Genomic DNA, 24,901 nt, shown 5'->3' on the forward strand with positions numbered 1-24,901 from the left:
GTGAAAAAAAAGTGCAACCTAAAGGTTGTACACACACTCCCAATATTATTTTGAGATCCACATGGACCCCTCAACCCCAAATTTGGGTTGGGATATTTTAAAATAAATGACCCAAATAAGCTTCGAGGGATATGGCCAGCCCCCAGACAATGGGCAGTTGTCCACCTGTGCTTTATAAATATTACAGTTCACTAATCCTTGTAACAGAACTCTAAAATAAATCACCATTTTATTACACTTTTTAACGGGATGGAGAGGAGATGGAAAAAGTCAATTTATAGTTTTGATGAGATTTGAACTAGGGCCATCTAGCTTGTAGCTTATGGTCTTAAATATTATGTTGCATGAGTTCCAAGTTGTCTGCTATATGAATGATGGCAGTATTCACCCTTGAACCCCTGCCATTTGTTTCTACCCATCTGCCAGTACAGGGAACATCTATGTCTTCATTGTTAGGTTAAAACAAAAATATAAAAAGATTATTGATTTCCACTTTTTCAAGTCATTTTTGATAACTTAACACAGACTGCCAAACTGTTAACCATTAAATGCCATAATGTATTCTCATGTAGTGCACTTTGGGATAATTCTCAATAATGTGATAAACCAGTGAGAAATGTCCTTAGTGGCAAACAATGGCACAATAATCAGTCTGAATAAAAATCTGAAAATCTCCAATGAACAGATGAGTGCCATTGCTGGTGGGAGTTGTTATGCCATTTTGTCACAAAGTAAACACAGTGTCTTCCAAAAAAAAAAGAAAAAAGAAAAGAAAAAAAAGCCATGATGTCCTCATAGAGAAGTGTTTCCTCATACGGCCTGAGAAGCCTGAAGATTTAGTTTCCATAGCCAGTCATTGACCCCTCCCAAACTGACTGATGCCACAATGGTCTCTTGCCCTGGCTGAGAATTCTCAACAAAGCTGTTCAGCAGAAGTACTATGAACAAACTGTGCCAGGCATCCACAATGGCATTCACTTGCGCCTAGAACTGGTCTCTCTCTCTCCAGTTGTGCTAACTATCCCTTTAAGAATGCCGTTGCCAAGAGAATGCTAGGATTCAAGATTCTGGAATGCCGGCTAGTCCTGGGTAATTTGCAGGCCAGAAAACATGTTTGAAGAATACTATGAGGAAAAGAATGGGCAGGAAGGGTAAAGGGGGAATTTAAAATAAAATGAATGCAACATTTTAACAGAAACCAATTTTCTATACTCCAGTGGAGAAGTTATAAATAAACTGATTACCAAGAAAGGTCGAGTTAGATACGGTTGCTCAAGACCAGAACATTCAATGAAATAAACCACTTGTTTTTCATCTAAGCTGGCTTGTTTTTTTATAACTTGTATATACTCCTTACTTATCAGACCTTCTTTCTCCTCACTTTCCCCCTCGGGCCCTCTGTTCTGGTAGTCAAGGTCTGCTGTCCCAGCCCAGGATTTCCTCTGCCCCATCTCGGATTCTCCCCTTTTCACTCGCTGCCCCTCACTCCTGGAACCTTCTTCCCCCACAAGCAAGAGGCATCACTTCTTTAACCAGCTTCAAAACGGAGTTGAAAACCATCCTGTTCAGAGAAGCCTTCCCAGGCATTGCATAATTGTCACTTGCTATTTGATGTTCTTTTGTTGTCTGTTTTATTGAATCATTTCCTGTATTGCCATGTGTTTTATATGTATTATCCTACTAGAGAGGCCCCTTCCCCACCACCTTTCCCTTCTCCTTTTGTGTCATGTCTTTTTAGATTGTAAGCCTGAGGGCAGGGAACCGTCTAATTAAAAAGATTGTATGTACAGCGCTGTGTAAATTTACAGCGCTTTATAAATAAAGGCTAATAATAAATAAATAAATAAATAAAATGGGGGAAGGAATACTTTTGCCCAAAGAGACCATCTATTCAGGGAGGGAAATTATATGAATTCATGAAGGCACAGGCTAGGAAAAGAGGAACTCTTCTGGGATACAAGGAACAAGAGATTATGAATTACTATGAGAGTCATGAATTCAATTCTTTATTCAACCAGTAAAAAAGGAAAACCAGGGAGACTTGTTACAGAGACATATGTACTGCAAAATGTGAATAGACATAATTAGTATATACCTGTATTTAAAAACAAAAACAAAAACAGCAGAAGCTGCAGTTGTCATTACCTTCCTATGTATGTCTAGCTGCAAATTAGCTCTTACTTTGCCTACTATTTGGGAGCTTTATTTGCACTTTTTGAGAAGGTCAGCTGGTGCGCTGAGACTCAAACAAAATATAAATTCCACAGAGATTTCTTACACAAATAGAAAATACTTATAACATGAAACCACTGGTTTCTTCAGCATAGTATTATCTGCAGCAATTGGCCATGGCTTCTCCAGCTTTCAAACAGAATTATTTCCTGCCAAATGTGTGGGTGCCTTCAAATCACCTGTCAACTTTTGACAATCCCATGAATTTCACAGAGTTTTCTTAGGGAGGTAATATTTAGGGGTCATTTTGCAAGTTCCTTCCTCTCAAATATAGCCCATATTTGAAGGGATGTCATATTAAGGATGGAGCAAGCTTGTTTTCTGCTGCCCCAGAGAATAAGATCCAAAACAATGGATGCAAGCTACGGGAAAAGAGGAACATTAGGCGGAACTTCCTGACAGTAAGGGCTGTTCAACAGTGAAACTCACTCCCTCAGGGGGTGATGGAGTCCCCTTCTTTGGAGGTCTTTAAACAGAGGCTGGATGACTATCTATCAGGGATGCTTTGATTGTGAGTTCCTGCATGGCAGGGGGTTGGATTGGATGGCCTTTGGTGTCTCTTCCAGCTCTATGATTCTATGATCTCTGACTTATGGCAAATGTAAGGCAGACATACCATGGGGTTTTCTTGGCAAGATTTGTTCACAGGAGGTTTGCCATTGCCTTGCTCTGAAGCTGAGGGAGTGTGACCTGCCCAAGGTCACCCAGTGTGTTTCCACAGCTGAGTGGGGATTCAAACTCTTGTCTACAGAGCTGAAGTCCACCACACTGGTTCTAAAATTCTAACATGGCGGAGTGTTAGACATGGAGGACCATTCACACCTTGTTGTGTGCCTTCAAGTCATTTCTTAACTATGGTACACCAAGGGGAGATCTACCACGGAGATTTCTTGGCAAGGTTTGTTCAGAGGGGGTTTGCCCCTGCTTTCTTTTGAGGCTGAGAAAGTGAATCTTTCCCAAGATCACCCAGTATGTTTCCATTGCCAAGCGGGGATTTCAACCCTAATCTCCCAAAACTCAAACCACTATACCATGCTGTCTCTCAGCAGAATTTAGAACTGCAGCCTTAACTAAAAATCTAAAGGTGGGAAGAGATTAATAAACAAATGCTTAAAAATCAAGTGTTGTGGTGGGTTTTTTAAAAAATAAATTGTTTTGACAACTTTGTCTATTACGCAACTGATGGCTGTTCCAAAAGCTGGTTTAAAATTAGAATTGGCCCTGTGTCAGTGTGTCATATTAGTATTTGGGCCAAATTTCTGTAACCTGTACAGGCTGTTAATCTCAGTCCTAAATATGTACAAAACAGTTGCCGTGAGCCCTCTTTCAAGCCAGTAGAAATTGTCCCTTGGGAAACGCAGATCGCTCAGATTTGTTTACAAAGTTAGGTTTTATTAGGTTTATGTTTTCAATACTGTACATTCATTTCATTAGCTGGGTAACCAAACATTTACATAATATATTTCTATTTTTAAACATAGAATGTACTTGATGGTCTTGCACTTCCAACTGTTCATTTGCATAGGCTTTGGAAATAGCAATCCTAGATGCATTTTCATGTCATATCTGCATACTCTCCAGCATTTCACAGATGAAAGTTGAGATACATGTGGCCAAGAAACATCAGAAAAGATGGCAAAACCTATTAATGAGGAACCAAAGGCAAGCTAGAAGATGATGCAGCATTTTGATTTTGACTGAATTTACAGGGAAGGGCAAGCTTCAGCCATGTCTCTCCTCTCGCCCACTCTGCTAAGTGGGTGCAAAGTATGAGCTCTATTTTCACCAATTGAAGTAAACTGAGGACAAAGAAGGAAAAGTGGAAAGAGGAGAGAGAAACTGAAACTTTTTTCAAAGCAGCTGAAAAGTGGGATTACAGAGAATGAATCAAGACTGTTCTGGGACAGCTGGAGACTGCTAGTCTCTTGAGAATGTGCGCTAATTTGTGGCCAGCATAACATTTAAGCAGACTTTAGGAAAGTTACTTCTCCAGGCTAAACACACCCAGATCCCTGAGTCTCTCCAATTAGGGCATGGCTTCCAGACCTTTCATCCACCTCTGGACATGCTCCAGCTTGTCAATATCCTTTTTGAATCGTGGTGCCCACAACTAGACATAGTGTTTCAGGCCTGACCAAAGCAGAATAGAGTGGCACTATTACTCCTCATGATCTAGAAACTATACTTCTATTGATGCAACCTAGAATTGCATTGGCTTTTTTAACTGCTGCATCACACTGCTGACTCATGTTCAATTTGTGGTCTACTATAGCATCCACGACGTAAAAATGGCAGCGCCCATGTGGATGGGCACTGCCATTTAGGATGCACTCCGCGCGTGTTGGGAACGGAGCCGGTTAGGAAGGGGCAACCCTTCCTAACCCTAGCACGCCCCTTCCTAACCATAGGACGCGCGGAGCACGTCATAAATGGCAGTCTGTAACCCACCAAAAAAAACAGCAAAACCACTGAGTTTTTTTTTCACAGTTACAATAGGAGGCTGGAGACTCTGGGAAGTCAGAGACAGAAAAACAAGAACAGTGGGTTTGAGTGGGCAATGTGGTTCCCTGTCCCCTGGAAGTTTCCTGCCTCTGCTGTACACACAGAATGTAGCATTAATCTCACTGAATTCAATGAGACTAACTTTTGAGTGTGTATGCCTTGGTTTGGGCAAGCAAGGTTTGAACAAGCAGAGAACATCATTCTTAAATCACCATACTATCTACAGGAAAGAAAAATCAATAACACTCATTCTAACAGATCAAAGAGTAGTGATAATACACCAAACAATATCAAACAGTAGTAATAATGGTATCCCAAATGTGTGAACAGAGTATGTGATGTGTCTGTGTAAGAGGAACAAAACAAAAACCGACAGGTTCAGCACAGAATAATCCGACCAACAGCACCTGTTAAGAACATCCTGTTCAAAATGTGTTGGTTCTGGAAACATAGTACACAGTCATTTTGAAGGAAGAATCAACCAGCTTAATTCTGGTGACTGTATTAAGGGAAACTGAGCATATCATTTAACATTGTGCCATAAATAATGTAAAGATCTCATTTACAAGAGGCATCACACACACACTCAAGGAGCAAACAATTAGGCAAACTGACATACTCAACAAGTCTTGTTAAAACTAATAAATCAGTAGGTATTCTCTGCTACAAATAAACTGATCTTTGGGCTCCAATCCTATACCTACTTAAATTGGGGCAAATCCCATTAAATTCCCAGAGACATAGAGACTATCACACAGGGAAAATCAGGGGATTAAAAAGGCATTTTCCCAGAAAAGTTGCACAATCGCGGTGAAGATTTTCAGATGACGTTGCGATTTTTCCTGTGTGATTCATGGCATTCACGGGATTTCCCCATGAATGGTTTGTTGCTGGAGCATTCCTGGTTCTTTCCAGGATATGTCCTCTCAGATCATGATGTATGTGAAAATCTCTACCGCAATCGCATGACTTTCCCAGGAAAATGCCTTTTTAATCCTCTGATTTTCCCGTGTGATAGTCTTCATAAAGAGAAAGGAAGACCGGCAAAAGTTTTGCCATTGAAAGTAATTTGGGAGCCAGTGTGGTGTAATGATTAGAGAGAGCTGCTCTAGAATTTGGGTGGGAGATCCAGGATCAAGCCTTACTGAACTATAAAGCTCTTAGGGTCACTGCAGAAATGATCTAGGGCAATATCACTTTCACTGCCATGGCTAAGTACTATGGAATTCTGGGAACTGTAGTTTGTTGTAGCATCAGAGCTCTCTGTCAAGACTAAATGTCTCACAAAACATCAGTTCCCAGAATTTCATAGCATGGAGCCATGGCAGTTTAAGTGGTGCCAACCTGAATTATTTTTGTAGTGTGGATGCAGCCAAGATGATCTTGGACCACTCACTATCTCTCACATTGATCTACCTCACAGTGTTTTTGTATGAATCAAGTGAAGAAAAAGAGAGCCTTGGATGCAGTCTTGAACTCACTGAGGAGAAAACAAGATATAAATGAAACTAGTAAACACATGAATTAAGACACTGATGCTAACAATTGTGTGGAAAAACTGCAGCAAAGGGATACCAACATTCACACAAAGCTGACAACAGCAAGTGATTTAATGACAATTAACAGCCCTTCTGAAAGCAGTATATAGGTCACTCTCGCTCTCTGGTTTTGCTTCGCAAACGAAGATTCAGGAAGGACTCATCCCGCGCTTTGTACAAGCGCGTTGGTGACTAAAAAGGCCAATCCAGGATAAAGAGGTCTGGTTGCAGAAAGCACAGCGGAAAGTCTCCTTGGGTAATGTTTCCGGGTTGTGGTTCTTTCTGTATTGTCGTTTCTCTTCGAGACTCATTCGCCGTGAGCTTTCGAAAAAGGCTGCAGCATTGTGGATAGTGCGTCTCCATGCCTCCTGATGCAAGGCCAGTTAGTAAATTAAACACTCTTGTGTCTCAAAGATAAACTAGTTGTGACTATTCCCCATCTGTGAATCTGGTCTCAAGCGTGGTTTCCTCAGAAACAACACTGGGCAAACAATCGAGAAACAACTTCACTGGCTGCTAATTTGTTTCCAGACACAATTCAAACTGCTGATTATGACCTCTAAATCTTATATAGCCCAGGCCCAGGTTATCTGGCACACCATATTTCCCTGTATGAGCCTGCAGAACATGTGCTCTGCCACTGAGCTATGGCCCTTCCTATTTAAAGCAGATAGGCTTTTTTAAAAAACAAAAACAAAAACAACCCTTCACTAAAATAACAGAAATAAAGCAAAATAGGAGCTTCCACGGGTCTTATGGGTGTTCCCTTCATATTCAGGTTCTCTCAGAGTTAAGCTATGGCCTCTGTGAATTTTTTAAAAATCAAAACAGAGAAGCCCAGTGTGCTCTGAATTGCCCAGCAGGACATAGAACACAAAAGTACACCGCATAGTAGGATTCAAAACAATTTGCATGCTTTTGTCTGCAAGGCTCCCCATTTAAAACTGGGAGAAGGAATAAGCCACAGAATACTTAGAAATGTGCTCTATTAGCACCAGCCTAGCAAATTGCAGTTCTCATGCATAACGTTGCCGGTCCTATTATCATATGGACAGAAAATGGCAGGATGTGGATGGAAGGGCTGCCCTATTTACTAACTGCTGAAGGATACAATGGTCTGAGCCAAGACTCAGGCTGAATAAGAACTTAATTGTAATCCTGTCTGTCAAGGCAAGCAAAGAATATGGAATCTAGTCCCATTTGCCAGGGACAGTGAGGTTTTTTTCCTTTTGACTTGTTTGTGTCTTTCCAATTGCATGTACAGAAGACATGGGGGATCTTCTAGGAAACTGAAAATTAGTTTTGCTTGGAACAGAGACGTCTGAGAAAGCCACCCAGCCACCAACAGCAAAATGTACAAATGCAAAAAAGATTTGACAGGTAACAAGTGAAGCTGAAATGGGAAAAGGACCGTGTGCCAGTTTTTTGTCCCCAAATATGTTCATGAAGGACCAACCGGCTCTAACAAAATGACAGGCTGAGACCTTCCATGCACACTGATTGCAACACAACTGGTATTTTAATGCTTATTGGAAGCACAATACTGACTTAACTTGATAATCAACACTGCAGCTGGGCTATTTTGCTAGCAGCAAAAGACTAGCACTATACAAAATACCCCTAAGTGTTACGCCACCTTTTCTTTCTTTCTTTCTTTCTTTCTCATTTTTACTAAATTTGGATTAATGAATGACAGCAACCAATGTGATAACCAGTAATACTACACTGAATTGGCTGAGTTATACTTCCTCTAATTTACTTTTTTAAAGATATATTGCTGGGAATCTCCATTGCCACCACACAAACATATGCACACTGAATCCTCTAAACTGCTGTTATTCAAAGTGGTGGTCCCTGGACTCGTTCTGGTTTGTGAACTATTGGTTGCTGATTCCTGGCAAGTTTTCAGAAAAGAAACAAACAACTGTATTGAATGCATACAAACATGGTGCCAGCCCACTGAACACTGGGAAAAAAATAAGTGCTGATAGTCCACATCAGATAGCCTGAGAAGCACTGTTCTAAACACTATCCAAAATGAATACTGGTCATACATAATTTCTAGATGAAAATATTCTGTTATCATACATTTAAACTGAAGTGATAAGATATATGTCAACTAATATTATTCCTTCTTTACCCACAATAATAGCAATGATGATATAATGGAATGACATCCAAGGACTTAACATACATCTTTGAGAAAGCACTAGGCCTATGAATATTAAATGCTCTGATAATGCACATCTAGCCATGCAAATATAGCCTTCTAAGAGATAAACAGAGAGTTGTTTCTCTCCCATTCTGGAGTCTGAATCAAAAGTTGTTTTCTGCGTATTCTGCTTTCTTGTTATTGAACTACTTACATACATAATAAAATTCAGTTGGCACCTGCCTGAGTTCTAAGAAGCCACATGTGATGTCATACTGAAGCCTAAATGTGTGTTTCATATTTAAAATAATATGAAGCCCATATTAGAATATTAGAATATGAATTAGAATAAGAATTATTTTCAAAAAAGTATTTTTCTCTGCAGCCTTTTGTCTTTGAGATAAGACAAGACACAGATTCTAAGGGTCAAACTTGCTGTTAAGGTATAATATGCAATTTCTTTGTATGTAAATGGGAGCCCCAAGATAATGCATATGAACTTCCCCAATATAGTTGTTGGCAAAAATTACTTCTCCACTGGAGACAAAAGTTGCCTCTCTTGAAATTCAGATAGTCTTATTTTTATTTTATTTTTATTTCTAGGCATGCAGATTACTATGGGTACAGGATTGGATTAAGGCATACAACACCAATTTGTTAAATATTGAGTCAGTTAATATAAGGTTTGGTTGGCATGCTTATTTATGGTATCAAAAACAACAAGTTTACTTTCTATCCACAAAACCTTGTTAAAAATTTGGAATATTGTCAAAAAAAAAAAAAAGATACTAACAAAAATCCCAATGTGGGTATCAACTCAGGAGGCATTTTGCAGCAGATGGGATAAAAACCAAGAATGGTTAAGTTATAAGGACTTGCTAAAGGTAAATGAAAAAGGTGCGATAGATATAAAATCTAAAGATGAACTGGAGAAGGAAGACAAAAAAATTCAGTGGTTTGGATACTTACAAATAAGATCCAAATTTAAACAAGATGCCGCCAAAGAAGGTTTTGAAAACAGAGAAAATGAAATTGATAAAATAATTTGGGATAAAGAGAAAGGTAAGATTGCAAAGTTCTATAAAGTGCTTTTGATGCGTGAATTGGAAAATGAAACTGTAACATCTAACATGACAAAATGGGCTCAAGAAATTGGACATACAATTACGATGGAAAATTGGGAAAAATCCTGGAAAAAAAACATCTAAATTCACTGTGGCACAGGATCTAAAGGAGAATTATATGAAGGTATCAAACAGATGGTATTTTACTCCTGTTATAATAGCCAAAATGTACAACCTGAGTGATGACAAATGTTGGAAATGTCAGAAAGAAAAGAGCTCATATTACCATATGTGGTGGGGTTGCCCCAAAATTAAAAGGTTTTGGAAGAAAATTCATTACATAATACAAAAAATGTTCAATATAAAATATCCTATGGCACCAGAACTTTACTTACTCAATATGACTTCCTTTATGGGAAATATAATAGAAAAGTCACATTGGAAGATCATTCTTTACTTAGGCGCGTTACAGACCGCCTGAAAGCGGCGGCCTGCCGCCGCTGCCGCCATTAGCAGCGCTGAGGAGCCCCAGCGGCCAAACCACAAGGCTCCCTGGCACCACAAAAAAGAAGCGCCAAAATGGCGCTTCTTGTTGCGGCGCGCTAATGATGCCGCAAGGAGCCAATGGCACACTTGCAGCGTCATTAGCGCCACGCGATGTGCGGACGCTAAGCGTCCACTACGTCAAGATGGCGGCGCCCATGTAGAATGGGCACTGCCATTTTGTACGTCCCCAGGACGTACTAAGGTTAGGAGCATGCGTAAAGCATGCCCTTTCCTAACTCTAGTACATCCTGGGGATGTACTTTACATCCGTGCGGAACGGGCCTTAGTAACAGCTACCAGGATACTGTTGGCAAAACATTGGGGGGGAAAAGATAGTTCCAGATCTAGATGAATGGCTACAAAAGATATTGGATCTAAGAGAAATGGATAAATTAACTATGATATTAAAAAATAAAAATGAAGAGGTCAAGAAATGGAAATTAATAGATGACTTTCTGAAAATGTACTGGAAAATATACAATTAGATTAATGGTATATGTTATAATAATAACAACATGGTTGAAAGGGGCATGTAAGTTATGAAGAGTAATGTCATAGAAAATGAAAATAATAGGTATTTTGAGAATATGTAAATTACGACAAAAAACATGCAAGGGCTCATATTATCATATGTGGTGGGGTTGCCCCAAAATCTAGTATTCAATATTATAATTTATTGTAATTGTAATGAGCATCATAGAACAAGATGTAAATAGAAATATGGATAATCACATGTTATATCAACATTGTAAACTTAGATGTAATAAATGCTGATTTTAATCAATAAAAAAGGAAAGAAATTCACATAGTCCTTTTGGGAAAGCAGTTTTAGCAGCTTGATGCTTATGTGCTGTTAGCCAGAATCTAAGTGTGGAAATGCAAAGCTCTCTCCCACAATCTGCCTCAGGTCAATAATGTTGATAAAGTCAGGCATTCCACATTAGAAGGCATTTGTAGCATCACTTGTGAAACTGCATTTAACTCAAGAGCACAAGTGTGTGTCAACATCTCTGGGATTATATCTTTGTTTACATCCTGTGGTTTTATATACAGTAGGTTTTTTTAAAAAATAGATTTTTCAATTTGTGAAATCCAAAACAGTCCTTTACCCAATAGCAGGACAGCCTGAGGGTATTAATGTAGCAATATACACCCAGTCTTAAAGGTTAGTTTATGAGTAAATCCTGATGACATTCAGTACTGGAATTCAGTAATAAACAAAGGCATTTAGGAGCACACCACCAGAGCTATGTTCACATGGGCCAAATAACACAACCCCACCCCCAGTCCTCCCAGTAAGTAGTCCGAACAAAAGAGGGCACAATCCCAGGTTCTGATGTAAATTGTCCAATGTCCAACTAGTTCAGCACTGAACCTGCCCTTATACCAATTTTAAAGATCTCATTTTTTTGCCCTGGTTCTTCTGGAGCCCTATGCAGCGATGGTGGCCAACTCATTAAAAGGTGTCCCACTGTGCTGCCTGCCATGGATCACTCCTTCTGAGGTCAGAATGTCTCAGTATCGACAGAGGGAGCGTGATCCTGTTGGTGCTTCTAGACCTCTCAGCAGCATTTGACACAATAGATCATGACATCCTCTTGGAACGCCTGGGAGACTTAGGAATTGGAGGCATTGTGTTGCAGTGGTTCTGCTCCTTCCTCTCAGGCAGGTTCCAGAGGGTGATGCTCGGGGACAGTTGCTCCTCCAAAATAGAGCTTAATTGTGGCGTCACTCAAGACACCATCATGTCCCCAATGCTATTCAACATTTATATGAAGCCTCTGGGAGAAATCATCTGTAGACATGGGGCGGGGTATTATCAGTATGCTGATGGCACCCAAATATATTTCTCCATGTCTCGGTTATCAGCGACGACAGATGGCATTTCTCCGCTCAGTCAGTGTCTTGAGGCAGTGATGGACTGGATGAGGAAAAACAAGCTCAAACTGAATCCAGACAAAACAGAGGTATTTACAGTAGGGACCCCTAAACCAAGCATTGGGTTGCAACCTCCAGTCCTAGAGTGGTTCACGCTCTCCTCAAAGGACTGTGTTCGCAGCCTGGGGTACTTCTTGACCCATTGCTTCACATGAGAAATCAGGTGAATGCAACGGTCAAGAGTGCCTGTTATCAGCCAGCTGCGCCCTTTCCTGGAACCGGGGGACCTTGAAACTGTAGTACATGCACTGGTAACCTCAAGACTTGATTTTTGTAATGCGCTCTACATGGGGCTACCCTTTTGCCTAGTTCGAAAACTGCAATTGGTACAGAATATGGGGGTCAGGTTGATCACTGGATCATCTAGGAGCGATCATATAACACCAATATTAAAGTCACTCCACTGGCTACCTATTAGTTTTTGGGCACAGTACAAGGTGTAGGTTATCAGCTTTAAAGCCCTACATGGCTTGGGCCCAACTTATTTCAAGGATCGCCTACTTCCATACAATCTACCCCATGCTCTCAGGTCCTCTGGGAGGAACTTACTGCAGTCTATAAAGACCAGATTGACTGAGACCTTCCAGAGGGCTTTTTCTGCAACCGCTCCCAGCCTGTGGAATGGCCTGCCGGACAAGATCCGTCAAATCACCAATCTAGATAAGCTTCAAGAAAGCTGTTAAGACGGATCTCTTCCAGCAGGCCTTCCCAGAATAAATTACTCGGCCATTTAGCGATCCCCCACATATATCTGATGACTCTGCCCATTGTTATTGTTTTAATTGTTCATGTAATTTCAACCTTAAACTGTTTAATTCTTTTTAAAAGGGGGGGGTATTTTGTATATATGGTGTATTCTTTTAACATTGTAAGCCGCTTTGATTGTTTTTGCAAAAAGTGGGGTAGAAATAAAAGTTTTATTTATTTATTAGAACAAGGTGCCCAGTTATGTGATTGATGCTGGGCGCCTCATTTTCAGCCTCAAAAGGAGTGATGCACAGCATTGGGCGGCACAGTGGGACACCAATGCAAACAACTACCCAATGCACCCAGGTAATGGGTGTATGTTGGGCCAGCTTTGGGGCCAGAATACACCCATTTCGTTCCTCCTCCAACACTGCCACAATTCTATGATTCTATGAAAAGCTAAAACATTAACTCTTGTATTGCAAAGAACTGGCATCTTCACTCACCACCATGAAGGGAGGTGGTAACAATGCACAAAACTGTATCAGCTAGGAAGAGAAGTCATGCTGAGACCACTATGTCAGCCTCAGCTTAATTCATCTGAATGAAGGTGTTCTAAATTGTCCTAGGTGCTTTAAGGCAGGTATACATTGGTAGCAGTTATTTTGCTAGTGTAATAAAAAAAAACTCAGCATGTAAAATCTCTAACCCTTGAAAACAAGAGAACAAAAATCTCAAACATGCAATCACTGTATGCAACAAAGAATGTGTTATTGAAGCACAGATTTTCTGATAGCATGTGGAAACAACAGGGGGATTCATTTAATCAATAATAAGATTAGGTAGGTACTTTTTTTTCATGTGAGAACAAGGACAGGACCAGATTGCAGGGAAGAGAGAGAGAGAGAGAGAGAGAGAGAGAGAGACATTGTGGTCATACCACAAGGGTATTAACTCCCAAGTTGGTAAAAAGAAACATAGAAGATATGCAGAAATCATCAGATGGTAAAAGCTGAAAGTGTGTGTGTGTGTGTGGGGGATTAATGACAGTCAAGTAGCATTTAAAAAGTTGTGTGTTATCCCTAAAACAATATGCTGTACCTGCCTCAAGCCTCAGGGAAAGATGGGTAAAGAAGAGGAAGAAGAAGAAGAGGAGGAGGAGGAGGAGGAGGCAGAAGAGGAGTACTTATTATATATTTATTATAGCATGAAAAACCCTCCTAGCCAGTCACATGGTGTATAATTTTAGAGTCTCAGCTTCAAGTATTAGCAACCACTTTTCTTGAAGTGATTGTTTCTGCCATGCCTACAACTCTGCTATCTGGTCCCTCTGCACAAACTCCTAGGTTACTTTAATCCTGCAGGAACGACCCTCTTCAGAGCCCTTTTCTCCTAAAACAAATAAATACCAGTGATTCAGCTGTCTTTCTTTCTCTCTTCTTTGTCTTCTGTTGCACAGCCCCATACCATACCTATATCCCCATCTGATAATTGGACTAGAATGAGGGTGAGAGTGGGACCATTCCATAAACCTCAGCCAACAATGCAAAGGAAGAGGCTCAGGGCAAATCAAAAGAAGCCCTATGATACATGACAAAGTAGTCTTCATGATATGTGGCAGAAAGGATCACATAAGATATTACATAGGAAGTGTCTAAATGTATTACCTGGGATAAAAAATACGATGTAAACAGACCCATGGATGAGGCATATCTGTCACCCTTCAGTGACAGATATGATTCAGGTTTTTAAGAAGGTCAGATGTGACCCTGACATTATATAAAGTCAGCCAGGCTCAGGCAGCAATTTTGGATGTTCTGAAGAGTCCACTAATGGAGACTTCCCCAGCCTCTTCACTAATGGAGCTGTACCAGACTTCCCCAGCCTCTTCAGTGTGACTTGGGAGTGCCTCAATATGCTAAGCAGGACATTGCAAACCAAAAACATGTCCACCCTCCTCAGCCAAGCCACAGCCAGCCAAAACGTGTGGACTTCTAATTAAAGGAAAGGTTTACAACGAACATTTAGTTTATTATTTTATTTTTTACCACCATTGTTACTGCAATTTTTTTCTGCCTCAGCACTAAAATGCATTCACAGCTATTTGAGCTCCAACGTAGCTCATTTGAGAATATAAAGAGCTAATCTGTGTTAGGAATTTCACCCTGTTACCGAACAGTTTAGCAGTACAGTTCTGAGGTATTTTTTTTCTTTTTTTTTAATTAATTAAAAGTTTAGACATACATACAAAAAAACCTTTCTGAGGTATTTCTGACATACTTTGACTTCTCCGTTTTGTTCCAGAAAGTATGGTTAAGCAGAGGTTTTGGAAGAGCTTGGGATAGTACTATTTTGGTAGGAAGGTAACCGTGTTCTGTGAAGTCATGCTGGCTACATAACCATGGGATCATCTTTAGCAATGTTGGCTCTTTGGCTTAGTAACAGAGATGAGCACCACCCCCAACAGTTGGATTCAACCTGACAACCTTGTCAAAATGGAAACCTTTAACTTTACCTTTTACACATATACAATTGTGTGATGGTTGATCAGCACTAAATGGCAATTGTTTGTTACTATCACACATGACTACTAAGTAAAAGAAATAACTGGGACTGACTTGGACATTGAATATTTAGAAAATTCACTCCTTACCTTGTGTCCTCTTTTTGACTGCCCAAAAAGGACATCAGACACATCCATACCATCAAAACGTCTGTTTGGAGGAAGACTTGCATTGGCCATAGCAACCAAAGTAGGGAATATGTCTAAAATGCTGAAGGAAGGAAAGAAAGACTGTGATCAGAAGATTATAATTGCAATGTCCAGGCAATAATGCCCATCACTCAGTGAAGAACTTAGGAGAAACTAAGCATAAAACTAATTTTTCATGACACATTTTATTCTAAAATACAGATATGGAGCCTGCTTTTGCTTAACAACAACAACAAAAGCTAGAACATGTGTCCTCTTTTCCAGAATGTGGCACACGTCTCTCTGTGTATGCAAGCATCTTCCAATTATGAGACAAAGAAGTTCAAACCCTGCATGCAGTCAGACTATGAACTAAAATATTACCTGTCCACATACTGACTTAACAAATAGCTGTAAGGTCTGGATTTGTAGTTAGGACATTTTCTGGCAAACTAGTTTTGGTGAAGGATAAGATGGGTAGGTTGCAAAGATGGTAAAGAAGAAGGCATGCTGACTGGAAATGGGGGGGCACGTGTGAAAAGCCTTATGCAGGGCACTTAAAACACAATTTTCAAATTTCTGGAATTTTATACTCAGACTTCTCTTTGGTTTGAGAAATTTCATCAAATGCTCCCAGCACAATTCTAAGCCCTTTTCTATGGCTCAGAGGATCAGACAGTGAAACCTATAGTTGTATGATTCAGCAAAAGCTATGAAATTCTGTACTAACGTGGTTTACAGCCAGTCCTAAGACTGTCCTAATGTACCCTTATTATATAAGTGTCCAGGTCAAACTGGATATACCCAGGGACTGCAGCAATAATTGTATAAAACTCTAATCTGCCAACTGAAATACTCCCAGGGTCTAGAGCCACAGCTTTGTATTAAAGTGGTAGAAATGGTTTACATACATATTAATTAGTACATTTTAATGAGCATGCATCCCTTCGCAAAAGTTAATCTGCTTAAGGAAAGAACAGCAGGATGTATTACTGAGTTATTCAGAATGGGTCTGTCCAAAATGTTTTGTTGTTGATGGAAATTCAAAACTGGAATAAATAACATACAGAAAATGGCTAACATCGCACAGGCACAAGAGTTACTTTCCAAAATACATTTCAGACCTACTTGTCATTTTCAGCTCTTGACCCCAAAGTCCCTAATCTCATTCACTCCAGAAGCTTGGTGGTCAATACACCCAGTGTAATATGGGAGCAACATGGCAGAACACATTCTTTCTTTCTTGCATAGTCTTCCTTTTTCTGCACAGTATAGAAGCATGGACAGGGACCAGCCCTTTATGATTTGTTCTCAGATCTGAAGGGTTTGGCATGCAATATATGAAGCTGACATATTGTGTCAGACAGGTAGGTCTTCCAGCCTAATAAGTTTTTACCAGCTTGGGGACGGACTAGAACCAAATGTGAGGTGGTGACTATAAATGTCCTTCAATTCTCTGTAATATTTACGGCAATAGAGAAAGAATAAATCTTTCTTTTGGAAGATTGTGTTTGCCCTGCTTTGTCCTGGCCTCTTTCCTTCTAACCCATCAAGCTCTTCTTTAGCCTTCCTTTTTGCTGCTGATGTGTGACTGAAGCGACAAGTAAGAATCTCAACGGGTTAGCGGGGAGTTAGCCATGACTTCAGACCAATGGCAGCTGAGTTTGAGGGTGCTACAAATGATGGATCAGGAGTACTGTTTATCAATGAAGTCCATAAGAACCTGACGTAATGACCCAGACTGCACAGAACACGGTTACCTTCCTACCAAAATAGTACCTGTGCTACAAATGATGGATCAGGGTACTGTTTATCAATGAAGTCCATAAGAACCTGAAGTAATGACCCAGACGTGCCTGGAGGCATAAAGAGAACCTCTGGACCTGAATATTTTCACAGGCGATAACTTCAGTGTAAGAAGCTCGCCATATATGTAGTCAACATACATGTAGATAATGGTAATTATTCAATTTTTCTGGGATATAAAAAATTGTGTCAGGGACTCAAGGTGGCTTACAGAAGTTAGAACAGATATGGCTTTAAAATTTATATCACAGAAAAATTAAAAACACAATTAAACTACCAATAGAATTAAAAGCAGCTAATAACTAGTTTGCTAAAAACAAGAAATAAATTGTACATCATACTCTGAAAGGCTTTCCCCCCTGAGCAATCAGTGATCAGTGGCCTACTGCAACAAATAAATCTTCAACTTTGTTTCACTGTCCTGCTTATGGAGGGACAGTAGGGAAGGTGTCAGTCTACCCTCTCTAGGCCTGGGAACAGCCACTGAGAAAGCCCTCTCCCATGTTACTGCCAGATCAACCTGTGAGGGTGGTGGTGGGACAGAGAGAAGGGCTTCCCCATCAGATCTCAAAGTACAGGGAAGTTCATATGGGACAACACAGTCTTTCAGATAACCTGGACCCTAATGCACACACCTCTGTAGTTGTATACACTGGGTGGGAGCTAGTATGGGCTGAAGCAGCTTGCTATTGGGAGTCCATAAGCATCTGTGACTATGAAACACTTCAGCAGTACAGCTTCATAAACTGAAGTTAAAGCAGCATGGACAAATAAACAGGTCAAATTCATCAGGATGATTCCATCAAATTGCAATATATCTCCATGCTATTCAGTAAAGGGAAAATACTAGCAGGCCAGTGTATTTTTAAACACACCACTTAATGTTCTAGGAAAATGTGACTTCACTTATCTATGGTACAGCAGATTTCACAGAAGCCAGGATGGAAAATGAGAGTGGCACTGAATCTCTCACCCTTAGGCAGTTCCTACCAAAAGTCCTGTCAGCATTTCCATCCTAGTTTTCTGATTTTGAGGGCTGAAGTCCATGCCACAAAACACATGATCATTTGCTTGATTATGCAACAGACCATGTGCCACATGTGGAGCTCCTGGGTGCTCTGACTCTGGCAACAACAAACTCTGTGAAGAAATGAATTAAGGTGAGGGTGGTGTAAGATCAAGCCACATCAAGCTTATACTTCCTGTCTCAATACCAAACTACCTGAGAATGTGAAATGATACAGCTGGCTTCTTACCACTAATACACATCAAGGCTAAGCACCTGGAAATCTACTTGGAGATCAAAGGCACCAGGCTAGCCTTAGGGCAAGCCTGGCCTCCAAGGAAGGAGGAAGAGAAGCAGCTACCCCTTGCACTTTCCCAGGCACTGGAAAATTTACCCTTTGGACAGCAGCCACTATAATCCCCTAACCAGCAAGACTGATGGTGCCAGGGGATTATGGAAGTTATATGCCAAAAGGAACTCTCCTGAGTCCTGCATCTTCCTAAATAAACCATTTATTTGTTATTTGTGAATCAAGCATCATTTGCTTCAGTAACCATCACTTTGGTCGAATGCAACAAGACTATCTGCTGTTGCACTACTAGTGTAAAAGCGGAGCACAAGAAGAAACAGACACTAGCACCCAGAAGCCTGCCATTTTAACTGTTGTTGTTTTTGTGTGCCTCCAAATCATTTTTTAATTATGGCAGCCCTAAGGCAAACCTATCACAGTGTTTTCTTGGCAAGTTTCTTCAGAGAGGGGTTACAATGCCATCCTGTGAGGCTGAGAGAGTGTGACTTGCCAAAGGTCACCCAGTGGCTTTTTATGCTCAAGCAGGGAATCGATCTCCAGGGTTGTAGTCCTACGCTCAAACTACTACACCATGCTGGTATCTAACTGTACAATCTACAAAGACAAAGCAATGTTAGTCTGGAAATCAATATGCAAAAGGATTTTGTAGCAGCTTTGAGACTAATGAAAAGAAAGAAGTTGACAGCATGAGCTTTCGTAGACTTGAGTCTATTTCCTCAGATGCATGGGGTCTACAGTCTACAATCAATATTCACTGACTCATGCCTGGGCTGGGCACTACTGGAGCTAGAAACTGTTTCATATCTGGACCACTAAATGTGGACCACATCCTTGTCCACGCCACCTTTCTCTGCCCAGTTTTCCTCTCCCCCTGCAGCCCCCTGTTTCAGATGCCAAGCTTTTCCTGATGATCTCCCATAAAGCTGCTGTCGGAAGGAAAGGTCAGGAAATTCCCCTAGTGTGAGCATTCCTACTCTCCCACTGCATGGGATGTGACTTACTGTTCTGTGGTTTTGTTTTGTTTCTAATCATTAAATGTCATTTTACATCATTTTGATGGAAACAGTTTTGGGAGACTCTCCTAAGAAGTGGCATAGAAATATACAAACAACAATTACAGCTATTGAACATTAGTGAAAGCCAATAGAGCTTTTCCACAATTTAATAAAGAGAAATGGAGGGGGGAGACAAAGAATAACACTAGCCTATGAGTTCTTGGCTGTGTGAACTAGAAGGGACCTAAGAATCTTAACTTTCTCCAATTAATTTCAGAGAAGCTGCTAAAAGATAAGACAGGCAAATCAACAAACATCATTGAAAAGTGCCTGAAAAGCAGGGATGTAGTGGCTCAAGTTCTTGTGCTCATATAAGGTTTCTGACATGGCTGCTAAACCAACACAACTCCAAATAGTTAAAGCATAAGACTATCCCACCTCATTCAGGTTGTTATCTTTTGTTGTAGACAAAAAAGATTCATTTCAACTTCTTTCCACTGGAAAATGATCAGTAAAGGGCCTGCGTGTCTAACAAGCACAACACAAATCCTGCCAAATGTCCCAAAGGCATTTTTCCCTTGATCTCAGAGACTCAGGATATAATTGTACTTTAAGATCTAGCTTCTACTATCTTTTCTGGGGGCTAATGGCTAGGTTTGTGCTTCGTGTTTTATGCTGTTTGAAAATATATGCAAATTTCCAAATGACTAACAGTGTTTTAATATGTATGTTTAAAGCACAAACTTATCAATTAACTACCAGAACTAAGACAACTTGGGAAAGTTACTTTTTAACTTTTATGACTCAACAACAACAACAAAGGTAAAATATACATTGTGAGTTAAGTCAAAGGCTTTCATGGCCAGCATCCATGGTTTTTTGTAGGTTTTTAGGGCTATATGGCCATGTTCTAGAAGATATTCTTCCTGACATTTCGCCAGCATCTGTGGCTGGCATCTTCAGAGAATGCTTGCCTGGAAAAAGTGAGTGTTTATATATACTGTGTGAGCCTGGGAATGCAGGAGTGCTTTGCATGTGTATTGTTCGGTGCTGATGGCAGGCTTCAGGCTGGGAGGCTAATGCAAAAGAGGATTAATGTCTGCTAATTGGTGATCATTATCTGCTGGGAATGCCCCTGCCTCTGAGTGGTTTCCCATTTGCAGAGTCCTTATTTTGCTATTCTAGTCCTGAGGAAGATGCCTGGTGAAACGTCAGGAAGAAAATCTTCTAGAGAACATGGCCACATAGACCAAAAACCCCACAAAAAACTATACACTGTGACTTTTTAAAAAATGTATATGCTTGTATGTGGAAAACTATATGTGATTTCTGCTGACTTTTTGTCTATTGCTTATTTACTCCTCAGCTAATTGTTTTTCTTAGAGCTTGGGAAAGTTACATTTTGAACTACAATTCCCAGAATCCACAGTGGCCATGTTAATAGGGGCTTTTCAGAATTCTTATAAGAAAAAAAATGAATTACCCAAGCTCTGTTTTCCCCCTGATGGTTAACTGATTTTTAAAAGTGTATGTGTTGTGCTCTATTTGGATGTGTATGCAAATTTTAAAAGCTATTAGAAATTTTGGATAGAAAGGTATACCATACATGTTTGAATACAATAAATAAAATGAATATTAAGCTGTGACTTTTTTCCTATTGTGTGGGAGAGGAGTTGGGCATCAAGACTGGAATATACACTCTAAAACAGTGCTACTGAGAGTCTTGGTCCATGGACAAAATAGGTCCCTGAGCCACTGGTCCCAGTGAATTTCCAGGAAAGCAAAAAAGAAATGTACCCAATAGGCACAAATACAGTACCAATCTCTGGCACATTGGGAACATAACTGCCATCCCTCCACATCAGATAGCTCAATAGACACTGCTCTAGGAAAAATGTGTGTCTGTGTGTAGTTGCCTTCAAGTCATCTGTTGACTTATAGGTACTCTATAAATTTCATAGGTTTTTCTTAGGCAAGGAATACTCAGAGGTGATTTTGCCAGTTTCTTCCTCTGAAATATAGTCTACAGCACCTGGTGTTCACTGACAGTCCCCCATGCAATTACTAAGCAGGGCTTACCCTGCTTAGCTTCCAAAATCAAACAAAATCAGGTGCCTTCATGGTATTTAGGTCTAGAGAAAGTACAGTCATCCCTCCTAATGTGCAGATCTGGGATCCGTGCCCTTGAATATATGCAAAGGACTGTTCGCAATGGTGGGCGCACTCCATTTAAGCCTATGGGGCTTGAATAAACGGGAGCCTCCATTTTCTCATGGGGGGGGGGCCAGAACAGATCCCCCATGAAAATGGAGGACCAACTGTATGTGATACCATAAAGAACTAAAGCCTAAAGTATTTGTAGCTGGCAATGTATGCCTAAATCCCATCAACACCCCTCCCTTCACCCCATGGCTTGCATATAACAAGAAGTGTTTTGCAGGTAACTCAGGAGGGGGAAAAGGAGAGAGAGAGAGAATGGTGGAGTGTCACTGATATTTACATATAGTATGTTAATTCTGAAAGAGTAACTTCTCTCCTGTATAGGCTTGCCATATCCTGCCTGGGGGCGGGACTTTCCCGATTTGGGGCGGGTCCGCACGGTCCCGCCCCAGTTTGCCCCCGCCCCTGGGCAGGATGTGGCAAGCTGAGGGAGGCTTTCCCTCGCCGCTTGGCCTCCACTCCCCAACATGATTGAGGCGAGGCCCGGGGCCCAGGCAGCGAGTGAAAGCCTCCTTAAGGCGGAGGCTTTCCCTCGCCGCTTGGCCTCCGCTCACCGCCACGATCGCAGCGAGGCCCAGGGCCCAGGCGGGGAGGGAATCCTTCAATCAGGGAGGCTTTCCCTCCCCGCCTAGGCCCCGAGCCTCGCTGCGATCGCGGCGGGGGGGCGGAGCCCAAGCGGCAAGGGGAAATGTAGGACAAATTTTTCAAATGTAGGACACATGTTTGTGTGTCCTAGATTTGATAATTTTGTCCTACATTTCCCCCGGTTTCGAGGTCCGGAGGTATGGCAACCCTACTCCTGTATCCTCATTATACATGGCATATTATACAGTGGTACCTCGGGATACGAAATACCCAGGTTACGAAATTTTCGGGATACGAAAAAATCCCATAGGAAAACATTGTTCCGGGTTACGAATGTTTTTTCGGGTTACGAAAAAACTTTTGGTGCTTTTTTCGGCTTTTTCGCACGGAATCGTGGCTTTTCTCCATTAGCGCCTATGGCAATTCGGCTTACGAAGGCTTTTCGGGTTACGAACGGTGCCACGGAACGAATTAATTTCGTAACCCGAGGCACCACTGTATTGGTCATATATCATAACTACTGTAGATTCATGGATTGTGCATAATCACATAGTAGGTGGTTGTAATGAACAGGTCCTTTTAACCAGGTTCTCTTCTCTTTCAAAACCCACACTGAAATCCTTTCTTCATGAATCTCCTCCCACATTATCACAACAGAATGTAGAATCTAAGGAGCCAATAAGGGTATCCAGAAAGAATAACAATTTCTCCTTTACCTATTGGTTAAAGCACATTTCTTATAGGGTAATGAGGCAGGAAACTGGCCTTTTATCTTGCAGGGAGGAAGGAGGATTGGTTGGGGACATGTGAGAAGTTTACAAAATTATGAGTGCTTTGAAGAGAATTAAATTATTCTCTATCATGAAAGGCCAGAGCTAGACATCATACAGTGAAACTGACTGTATGTTGTTAAAGACCGATAAAAGGAAGTAGTTCCAGAAACACATAATTAATGAAATTCATTATTCTAGGATGTGGTCAGAGCTTGCTAACACAAGTCACTTTTTTTAAAGGTCATTCAAAGTAATGTCTAATAACAAGATATCTTAGCAAGACAGCTAAGAATGGAACTCTGTGTTCCTAGGCCAGGGGTAGGCAACCTTTTTGAGCCGGGGGCCGGGTTGCTGTCCCTGAGACAACTGGGGGGGCCGAAGCCAAAAAATAAATAATTAAATAATTTTTATAAAAAAATAAAATAAATAAATAAACCGGGACAAATGTAGGGCAACATTTTCAAATGGTGGACACTTTTTTTAAAAAAAGTGGAGGACACACAAAATTTTTTGCTGATTTTAAAAAAAATGTTAATATAAATGCATGTTTCTGAGGCGTCTATAGACAATTGCCTCCCTTGCCCCTGCGCGCGAGAGGCCAAAGGCCCCGGCACCAATCGGCGGCAGAACCGGGCTGGGGCCGGTCCCAAGGCCTCGCCGGGCCACATCCGGCCCGCGGGCCGCAGGTTGCCTACCCCTGTCCTAGGCTGTACATATGCCTCCATTGTTGATTTGAGGGAGGAACAGAAAAGCTCAGAATCTAACTTGCACCTGTTTGGTTATCTTAATGCCATGCTGGCTGAGAGGTTCTGGGAGTTATTGCAAAGTAAAGTAGCTTTTCTAACCTGTCTCCCAAAGACATAGTCTTACCCATTGAGGATTCTTGTCTTCAACAGGAAGGCTATGGAAAAACTCTTTTTAAAGTCCATGGACTTGGCACAGTGGTTAAATGCCTGTACTGCAACCACAAAGTTGTGAGTTTGATCCCAGGAGCTCCAAGGTCCACTCAGCCTTCCTTAGGTCACTAAAATGAGAACCCACCTTGTTGGGGGCAATTAGCTTACATATTGTAAACTGCTTAGCAAGTGCTAGTTCACTGATAAGCAGTATAGAAATGTACTTGCTGTTGCTATAACTTCCCCTATCTCCTCAACTCCACCTATTCTGAAAAGCTTTAAACTGGTGTGCTTTATGGACCATGCTATCCTTTTGATTTTGATTGTGACTGCTGTAGTTCTGGACAGGGTTTCTATACTGACCATGGCGGGTTACAGACTGCTCAAAAAGGGCGGCCTGCCGGCGCCTGCTTTTCTGCCGGAGGGAAGACTCAGCTGCCAAACGGCGAGGCTTCCCACCGGCGGAAGAAGAACCCACAAAAATCGGGTTCTTTCTATGACGTGGCAGCAGAGTAACAAGTGCGCCAGAGTGCACCAGAGCCGCACTCGTTACACAAGTGCCATGCGGCACTGTGCAGATGCCGCACGGCACTTGTGTAACAATGGTAGTGCCCATCTGTACAGGGCGCCACCATTTTGATGCCCTTGTCACGTGCAAGGGGCACCGCCCCTCGCATACAATCATAGAATCGTAGAGTTGGAAGAGACCACAAGGGCCATCCAGTCCAACCCCCTGCCATGCAGGAAATCACAATCAAAGCATCCCGGACAGATGGCCATCCAGCCTCTGCTTGAAGACCTCCAAGGAAGGAGACTCCACCACACTCCGAGGGAGTGTGTTCCACTGTCGAACAGCCCTTACTGCCAGGAAGTTCCTCCTAATGTTGAGGTGGAATCTCTTTTCCTGCAGCTTGCATCCATTGCTCCGTGTCCCAGTCTCTGGAGAGCAGAAAACAAGC

The 24,901-nt window shown here is 41.3% G+C and overlaps 2 protein-coding genes across 8 annotated transcripts in view; both read right to left on the reverse strand.

The window, feature by feature from the left end:
- Positions 1 to 24,901, reverse strand: part of MAP2K6 (mitogen-activated protein kinase kinase 6) — a 1,063,669-nt gene that overhangs the window by 760,754 nt on the left and 278,014 nt on the right. The gene's annotated exons all lie outside the window — the stretch shown is intronic.
- Positions 1 to 24,901, reverse strand: part of ARSG (arylsulfatase G) — a 152,949-nt gene that overhangs the window by 20,143 nt on the left and 107,905 nt on the right. For 5 of the 7 annotated variants that reach the window (XM_042449704.1, XM_042449705.1, XM_042449703.1 and 2 more), the window contains one exon: positions 15,313 to 15,433. In XM_042449704.1, coding sequence (XP_042305638.1) covers positions 15,313 to 15,433 — 121 coding nt within the window. Of the gene's footprint in view, positions 1 to 6,726; positions 6,754 to 11,902; positions 11,956 to 15,312; positions 15,434 to 24,901 lie in introns of those variants that run through there. The other 2 variants (XM_042449707.1, XM_042449706.1) reach the window with 2 other exon arrangements.

The sequence above is a fragment of the Sceloporus undulatus genome, chromosome 2, assembly GCF_019175285.1.
Source record: "Sceloporus undulatus isolate JIND9_A2432 ecotype Alabama chromosome 2, SceUnd_v1.1, whole genome shotgun sequence".
In the NCBI taxonomy this organism is placed as follows: domain Eukaryota; kingdom Metazoa; phylum Chordata; class Lepidosauria; order Squamata; family Phrynosomatidae; genus Sceloporus; species Sceloporus undulatus.